This window comes from Oryctolagus cuniculus, chromosome 3 (genome assembly GCF_964237555.1).
Source record: "Oryctolagus cuniculus chromosome 3, mOryCun1.1, whole genome shotgun sequence".
Lineage (NCBI taxonomy): Eukaryota > Metazoa > Chordata > Mammalia > Lagomorpha > Leporidae > Oryctolagus > Oryctolagus cuniculus.
Window position 1 is genome coordinate 68,019,676 of NC_091434.1, and position 9,358 is coordinate 68,029,033.

At 47.3% G+C, this 9,358-nt stretch overlaps 1 protein-coding gene across 6 annotated transcripts in view; it reads right to left on the minus strand.

The window, feature by feature from the left end:
• MAP3K20 (mitogen-activated protein kinase kinase kinase 20) overlaps positions 1 to 9,358 on the minus strand; it is a 174,857-nt gene that overhangs the window by 151,795 nt on the left and 13,704 nt on the right. For all 6 annotated transcript variants that reach the window (XM_008258756.4, XM_008258754.4, XM_051849412.2 and 3 more), the window contains exon 2: positions 9,063 to 9,255. In XM_008258756.4, the coding sequence (XP_008256978.1) occupies positions 9,063 to 9,221 (159 nt within the window). In that variant the 5' untranslated portion in view covers positions 9,222 to 9,255. The remainder of the gene's footprint in view (positions 1 to 9,062; positions 9,256 to 9,358) is intronic.

The following is a 9,358-nucleotide window of genomic DNA, read 5'->3' on the forward strand; positions in this document are numbered from 1 at the left end:
GTGCTTGGACCCCTGCACCTGCATGGGAGACCCAGAAGAAGCTCCTGGCTCCTGGCTTTGGATCGGCACAGCTCCAGCCATTGCAGCCATCTGGGGAGTGAACCAGTGGATGGAAGACCTCTGTAACTCTTCCTTTCAAATAAATATTTTTAAAAAAAGAAAAAAAAAAAGACCCAGGGACTTATAAAAAAAAAAAAAAAGTCCAGTGGCAGATTCCTACAGGAACACTAGAGTCACAATGCAATTTTAATCAAGTCAAATTAGTGGTATAAATTCAGAACAGAAAGAGAAAAATGATGCTTGGAGGACTGAGACTGTTCCACAGAGAAGGAAGAGATTAAAGCTGAAGAACGAGGGGCACCTGCCTAGGCAGAAAAGACAAAGGTGTGCCAGCAAAGGAAAGAATGCAAACAAGGTTGCAGAGGTGAGAAAGCAGGACAGAAAACAGAACACCAAGCTGAGATGTCGGGTCAGCAGCAGAGTAGGCAGGCCTGGAAGCTGAGGGTGCTGCCTGAAGTTTCACGCATGTCTGCCATTGCTAAGCCGGCTTTGAGGGAGTGCCAGGCTGGGCCGCCGCCCCGGCCATCTGCACAGGGTGAAAGGGAGGGTCTAAAGCCTCCACAAACAAAGCCCTCGGCAAGTTCCTTGTGTTTCCAAACTAAACGTAATGCACCAGCAGTCTGCAGTAGGCATATGGTTGGCCAGACAGGACCTAAGCAATGGTTCTCAAATTCTAGTGGGCACCAGAAACAACGGGAAAGCACTGATAACGGAGATTCAGGGAGCTGAATCTATAATCAGTTCCCAGGTGATAATCGGTGCAGCTGGTCCAGGGCCACACTTCGAGAACCAGGGATCTAAAAGAATGGGAAGGCAGTGTGAGGGAGGTCTGATGAGGGAGAGGAAAACTCTGCATGGAGCTGAGCTAAAGAATAACTCATGAAAGACCTCCAGAATACAGGGGTGAGGCACCTCCAGATACAGGGGCAACAGCACCTCCAGAATATAGGGGTGAGGTGCCTCCAGATACAGGGGTGAGGCACCTCCAGATACAGGGGTGAGGTGCCTCCAGAATACAGAGGTGAGGCACCTCCAGATACAGGGGCAACAGCACCTCCAGAATATAGGGGTGAGGTGCCTCCAGATACAGGGGTGAGGTGCCTCCAGATACAGAGGTGAGGCACCTCCAGAATACAGGGGTGGCAGCACCTCCAGATACAGGGGTGAGGCGCCTCCAGATACAGGGGTGAGGTGCCTCCAGATACAGGGGTGAGTCGCCTCCAGAATACAGGGGTGGCAGCACCTCCAGAATACAGAGGTGAGGCACCTCCAGATACAGGGGTGGCAGCAACTCCAAATACAGGGGTGAGGCACCTCCCGAATACAGGGGTGGCAGCGGGGCCTGTGGAGAAGCCACAGAAGGCAGGCCAGGAATGTCGCAGTCAAGGCAGCATTGCTATGCTTGAAGATACCACCCCTGAGCTCCAGTGGGGATAAATGACTACAGGGACCAGGCCAGGACTCAACAGCAGTTGTCTAGCTAAGATATCTAATTTGTATTTCTATGGCTGCCATCAGTATTATTTAAGTATTGAGAGGACTTACAAAAAAAGTAAATCTTTAGTGTATCCGAGAGGAAAATACTAAAACAGCACTCCCACAATGAAAATAAATGCAAAGAATTCAATAATAAAAAGTCAACAATAGAACTGTAAGGCAGAGAAAGATACCCCAATAGCTAATAAAATGAAAACACTTAACCAGTCTTCTACAAAGTACTAAATACTGTCATATTGATAAACTATATAAAGCTTTTATTTTAACTTTCTGAACTCTGTTTGAATTTCAAGCTTATATTTTCTACTTCACACTGATATTTTCCTCTACATAAAAATTATTGATGGTTCCTATTATGACAGGTTTTGACACCTTGATACTCTCTCTCTATGTAAAAATCAATTGCAGGTGCTCTGGTTTTCAACATTTCTACAACAGTTAAGTTTGGTAGGGTTTCTTTTTTTTTTTTTTTTTCTCTCCCTAAAATAGAGGAAATGGTGTCTTACTCAAAGCCAAGGCAAATGAAAAAAAAAAAGGCCTTATATTTTACCTCTGAAAGATCCTGCTTCCTTCCGATCGTGCCAGGGAAGCAGGAAGGAATGCAGCTTCTCTCCTATCACATCCTCCCTAATGCGGCCCTGGAATAGCAGCTGAGCACCCACAGATCCCAAGCTTACACACTGGCTCTCAGGCGTCCAGCTCTCCGTACAGAACAGCCCGCACAGAGGTCAGCGTGTCATCAAATGCGCGCCCAGCCTACACAGGGCTGCTGCGACCAGTCCGTGAGACACACCCAGCAAGACACGGGCAGCTCCAACTGCATGGGGACTCTGCTCTCCGGCACAGCTAGCAAGACGTGGCGATCACCGTATCTGTGCCACCGTCACTCCTCGCTTACCTTTCTCCCTAAACAGTCCCTTTGGGTCCCAGCTCCTTCAGAATTTACCAAAAAGATGTGATAATGGTTTCTTTTCTTACTTTCAGTATTTATCCTTAAGATTGTATGATTTTTTTTTCCTGTTGAAGACAGTTTTTAAACAAATGAAGAGCGTGCTGTCAGTCACTCTGCTGGTTGTGCAAAGTCAACACTAAACACTGAGGCTGCAGAGTAGTGTCGTGTGCAGGAAAAAAAGAGTGCCCTCAATTTTCAGAGCCACGCTGTTTCTTTTTTCTGTTTTATAACTCCCAGTTAATAACCCTGAAAAGCTGATAGAAGCCCAACACCCACACGGGAAGAAAGTACAAAGTTCGCACCCAAAGTTCATCAGAACAAAAAGTATTGTTCTTTAAAATAAAAAAAAAAAAAAAAAGGGTGGGGGAGGAAACAGGTAAATGAAGTAGAAAATACACACACAGCAAAACAAAAACAGTATCACTAGGAAGGATGGAGAAATCCATTACCCCCTTGTGGCCCCAGGCTCTGCCTCAGAAAGGCCAAACCCAGGGAGAGGGGACCCAGGAGACTGCCAGGACCAGGGAATTGACAGCCAGAACCAGGTGCTTCCTGGAAGTGGTCTCTAGGGAATCTTCCCTAAGCCCAGGAAGGAAAGACAGAGCTGCCCCGGCTGCTGACCCATGCTGGGGAGGACGCCCTGTGCCCTGAGGCTGTGGAGGTCATCACAAGTATATACCAGCTCCCGTGGTAGTCACATGCCCTACTCCGCAGTGACAGGTGCACTGTGCTGGACATAACTACCACAAAAGAACACAAAACCTGGAGCGCCTGGGTTTAGGTCCAAGCCCCACTCTTGAGCCCAGCCTCCTGCTAATGTGCTCCCCAGGAGGCAGATGTTAGCTCAAGTATTTGGGTGCTCATTGAGCTCCCAGCTCCTGGCTTCAGCTCAGATGGTCCCTGGCTGCTACAGGCATTTGGTGAATCAGAGTGAATCAGCAAAAGGAAGATACCCTTCCTCCGCCCCATCTTTTCAAACAAAATTTTTTTAAAAAACAAAACAAGGGGCCAGCACTGTGGCGCAGTGGATTAAATCCTGGTCTGCAGTGCTGGCATCCCATATGGGTAGGAGTTTGAATCTAGGCTGCTCCATTTCTGATCCAGCTCTCTGCTATGGCCTGGGAAAGCAGTAGAAGATGGCCCAAGTCCTTGAGCACCTACACCTACTTGGGAGACCCGAAAGAGGCTCCTGGCTTCAGATTGGTCCAGCTCCGGCCATTGGCAGCCATATGGGGAGAGAACCAGCGGATGGAGGACCTCTCTTTCTCTGTCTCTACCTCTGCAACTCTTTCAAATAAATAAAGTAAATCTTTTCTAAAAAATGAAAGGAAACAAAACTGCAAACACATATGAACTCTAGTAATAACAGACATGATGAAATATTTACAGGGTAGTGTATTGGTGCCTCTGACTTATTTGAAATGAATCAAAATGGACTGATGGTGGAAGAACAGCTAGCTTGGCCTTGCGTTCATAAAGAAGGTTTTTCTACCACTGACAGACCCTATACGGTTGTGCATACAGATGTACAAGATAAAATCCTTTCAACTATTCTTTATGTTTGAAAGTATTCAGAATAAAATCTTGGGGGTGGAAAGAAATACCAAAAATGTGACTGCTCAAGAAAAATGAAAGCACCAGGCAGATGCCAAGTACAGACTTGGTATCATATTCTAGATGGGATTTTCTAACTTGCTTTCACCACGTAGCAATATATGACGAGCATTCTCCTAGCTCTCTGAATAGTCTTCCAGATGGAATGGAACTGCATCACGCAGCTTTAGCATCATTTGTTGCTTCCAATTTTTCACCGCTGTACAGGTGAGCTGACCACCTAAGATACTTATCTTTCTGACATTTCTAATCACTTCCTCAGGAAAAAGATCCAGGACTTTTCCTATGGTAAGTTTGCTTCTCCAGAAAAGTCTACCAATTTGCATTGCTAATAGCAGTGTAGCACAGATTCTACCTAGAGGCATGATTGTAAGTTTTAAATTAAATGCTTTCTTAAGTAAAGTTTCTCCAGAACCACTTTTCTGTCAAAATGACCCAGTCTTCCCCCCACCCCTGCTTCTTTCTAGGTCTAAATAAACAAACTCAGTATCCGATCTTGGCTGCTACACACTGCACTCTCAAATCAGCACACTGACTGAGGGCTTCTTGAAGCAATGGCTGGTTCTAGGCACGACACAGGTTACGAAATGAACTTGGAACTTTTTGTGCCACACTGTAAAGAAAATATTTTCTTTTAAAATGAGAACAGAGCAAAAAGACACAATACCCAGCTTAAAGGAGTTCTGATGTCCTAAGTCTGGTATAATTTAAGCACAAATGAGTAACTAATAGATTGCAGTATTTTGAATTTGAAGAAGAATGTTAAGTATGCAATCAAACAATAAATGAATGGATGGATGGATGGATGGGTGGGTGAATAAAGGAGGGAAAGAATGACAGATGGAAGAAGGAAAAACTCACAAGGAAGCGACTGTTTGCTTTCTACACAACAAACAGTACTATTTGATTCAAGAAAGAACCAGCAGTGGATGCTAAAAACATTGGGTAAATGTTTTTTGAAGGAAGATATTTGCATAGTTTCAAAGTATCTACCGACAGTTTAATTATTAATTACAAAGTGAAAATGGATAGACTTACTATGGAGAAATTGGCTGAATCCCTTTTAACCGTGGGATCAGTAACAAAGTGATGTCGCACAAGTCCCACCAAGGATGCGTGACCTGCTACAGCACTCCTAACTGGGGCAGGAGGGAAGGGGTCAGAGAGAGATTCTACAAAGCAACCATCCTGCACTCTTCAAAAATGTCAAAGCCTTAAAAGACAAAAAAGGCAGAAAAATAAACTTGCCCCAGACCACACAGATACGTCAACTAATTGCAACATGTGATCCTGGATCAGATCCGGGCTTAGACAAAAATTGCCATAAAAAGCTTTTGCGAGGCTGCATTATTGCATAGTGGGTAAGGCCTCTGCCAGTGACACTGGCCTCCCACGTGGGCACCCGTTTGTGTCCCAGCTCTGCCACTTCCAATCCAGCTCTCTGCTAATGGCCTGGGAAAGTAGCAGAGTGTTTGGGACACTGCCACTCACATAGGAGACCTTTGTGTGCACTTCAGGAGTGGATCAGCAGATAGAAGATTTTCTCTCTCTCTCTCCCTCCCTCCCTCCCTCCCCCCCCTTTCCGTGTGTGTGTGTGTGTGTGTTTGTGTGTGTGTGTGTTTGCAGGCTCTCTGTAACTCTTTCAAATTTAGAAAAAAAAAAAAGCTTTTGGAACAACTGGCAAAATGTGAATAGAGACTCTCTAATAAAGTGTGATACCACTGTTAAATTTCCTGAATATGTTCACTGTGGCTGTTTTCTTGGGAGATGCTAAAGTATTTAGGGATAAAAAGGTAAACAGCAAATGCAATTTAGCCTTTTGCCTCAGCAAAAATGACAAAATAAAGTAGTATATGACTGCGCATCGACCATGTAACACATATAGAGAAAGTAATTGCTGCTCAGGGTCACCAAGCGGTGAGTTTAGGGAAAGGACACCCTAGAGTGCAGTATCATTCTTGCATTCTCTCCCTTGGTGTTAGAGGTCTGTAAGGGCTGTATCTGACCTAGTGGTTAGGATGTCGCTTGGGATGCCCACATCCCACATTGACAGGACGCCTGCGTTCAAGTCCCAGCTCCACTTCCAACTCTAGCTTCCTGCAAATGTGCAACCCCTGGGAAGCAACAGGGGACGGTTCAAGTATTCAAGTCGCTGCCACTCACATGGGAGACTCAGATTGAATTCTGGGCCCCTGGCTTTTGTGGACATTCAGTGGATGGAAAAGGCTATCTCTGTCTCTCTGCTTTCCTTTTCAAGTAAAATAAAAATCAATGAATAAACAGTTTGTTAAAAATTTTTGAAACAGGCCGGCGCCGCGGCTCACTAGGCTAATCCTCCGCCTGCAGCGCCAGCACCCCGGGTTCTAGTCCCGGTTGGGGCACCAGATTCTGTCCCGGTCGCTCCTCTTCCAGTCCAGCTCTCTGCTGTGGCCTGGGAGGGCAGTGGAGGATGGCCCAAGTGCTTGGGCCCTGCACCCGCATGGGAGACCAGGAGGAGGCACCTGGCTCCTGGCTTCGGATCGGCGCAGCGCATAGACATAGCGGCCATTTGGGGGTGAACCAACGGAAGGAAGACCTTTCTCTCTCTCTCTCACACTGTCTAACTCTGCCTGTCAAAAAAGAATTTTTTTTGAAACAAAGTTTCAAAGAACTATAAGATTTTAAGATAGTGTTGTTTGTCTTCCTTTGTTTATTAGAAAAGTAATGTACACTTACTGCAGCCCAGGGAAGAAATACACACTCAGTAAACTAGAGGTCTACAAATAAGGGGAAAGCAAACAGCGCTCCTTCCCCCTCTCACAGGCAGAGTTACAGAGTGTGCTGTATGTTTTCTCCACTTCTCATTAGGCTCATAAAACAGGTGTTTATCAGATATTAATTCATCCTTAGAGTCACATGAAAGGAACTACAGACATTTATTAAATGTTTATAGCTTCCAAAACTCATTGGAAAAAAAGAACTGACATTACATTGAACTAAACATTAGGGAAAAAATCCAGAGCTTTAAAAGTTTGCAGGGGTCTGTGCTGTGGTATAGTAGGTAAAGCATCCACCTGCGGAGCCGGCATCCCATACGGACACTGGTTCGAGTCCTGGTTGCTCCACTTCTGATCCAGCTCTCTGCTATGGCCTGTGAAAGCAGCAGAAGATGGCCCAAGTCCTTGGACCCCTGAACCTGGGGAGACCCGGAAGAAGCTCTTGAATCCCAATCGGCCTAGTCCCGGCCATTTGGGGAGTGAATGAGCAGATGGAAGATTCTCTGTTTCTGTCTCTCTCTCTAACTCTACCTCTCAAATAAATAAATAAAATTTTTTTAAAAAAAGTTTGCAGAAAACGGAATTAAACTGTAAGTTTACTTTGGTGTGAAAGAATCTGGAACTTCTTCTTTTTTTTTTTTTTTCACAATCTGCATTTCTGTGAACTTTTCCAACACCCTACATATGTATGGCTTTCAACACTTTTGTACCAAAATAAACCCGTCTGTTAATTCCACTTCCTGCATGCTTTCTGCAGTACCTCCGCATCAGCTGCCCCCTCGCAAGACCCCAGGCAGCATGCAGTACATACTTCACAACGCAGAACGGTGATTTACACCAGACATGTGGATTTCCTTTCCAGTAACTGCCAACCGCGGCCAAAACTCTGTACAGCTCAAAGTCATGGTGACTCAGGTGTGGGGCTGCCTCCCCAGAATGCACCTGTCTCTCCGCGGCTGACTAACCAAGCCCCACACAGACGCCGAGCTTTCGGTCTTCCTGCCCACAAGCTTGGGAGTTAGGTTCTTGCGGTTTGTGGTCATCTGCTCACTTTCTGGTCAATCCACACACAGGCCAAATGTGAGGGGCTGCCAAAGAGCTCATGGCCAGTACGGATTACGCAAAACCACATGTGGCTTTAAAAACCTTTCCACAAAATAAAAGTATCTTTTAACTCCACTTAACTCCACCGTCCACGAGCCTTTTAAAGTACACCACACCGGCACAGAAGCGGGATTTCGCAGTTTTCAACTCCTGCTCTTGCCACCTTGATGTCCTTTGTCATAGTCCTGGCTCTCTCCAAAGCACCAGAAAAGGGTGTGTGTGCATGTGTGTGTTTGGGGTCCGCCGTGTGGGGTGAGTGAACTGCAGTTAATGTTCTCCCATCAAATCCGATTCCTGCCTCACGAAGCCTTCCTGACACCGAGAGCAATCGCTAAGACCACGTTCAGCACGCTAACAGTACGCGGCCTCATACCTGAACATGCCAGCAAGCGTCTTTGAACACGGCCAGAACCCGTTTCTTTTCTATTCTTACCTGGTCAGCCGGTGGTTTCACAGTTAAAATTTAAAAAGGGGGGGGGGGGGGTGTCTGGCTTTCACTTGTGCCTCCGGGGCAGCTTATTACATTTTTCAAGGCCCTAGTTCCTAGTCTGTAAAGTGGCGACAAGGTACGGCTCGCTGGCAGGTTAATGAAGACAAGGAAACTATCCCGGGAGATGAACGGATACAGATGTCAAAGCACAGGACGTGGCCGAAGGCTCCGGAGGGCGGCGGCTGGGGGTCGCCAGCGCTGGCAGGCCCCGCAAGCGAGCTCTGGGGGTGACCAGCGCGGATCCCAGGCCCTGGAAGCCAAGGCCCTCCGGAGATTTTAAAAGGAGGGCGGTTCTCCCTCTGGCACAGGTGGCGGCTCAAAAGCCGGCCACAGGACCACAGACTCGGTGCTCTCTACTGCCCCCTGTTGGCTGCCCTCGTGGGAGGGTGCACGCCTCACCCGGGCCTCAGAACACTGGGTCTTGGTGCCATGGGAAGAAATCCTCTCCCTCCAGATAACCCCTAGTAGAACTCAACCCCGGAGCACACGCTGCACACGCTGCGATAACTTCTATTTATGGGGCTCCCTGAGTGGCCGTTGGGAAGCGGCCCCAGGGATCCGCCCCCGGGCACGCAGAGGCAGGCCTTACCTCCTTCTCGATCTTCAGCAGCTTCTTCACCGCCACCTCCTTGTCCTGGGAGATCCATTTGGCTCGGTAGACACTCCCAAAACTTCCTCCGCCGCAGTTTTCAAAAAACTGCAAGTCATCGAATTTGATCTGCACAAAGGAGGTGCCGAGAGACGACATCGCATAATGACAAAGGGTGACCCTCGCACAGAACCTGCAGCGGGGGGCGAGAGGGAAAACTCGGTCACACGGGCGCACCACGAGGCCCCGCCAGCCTTCTCCACCAAAGGCACCCCGGTCGCGCGCTGCCAGAGAGC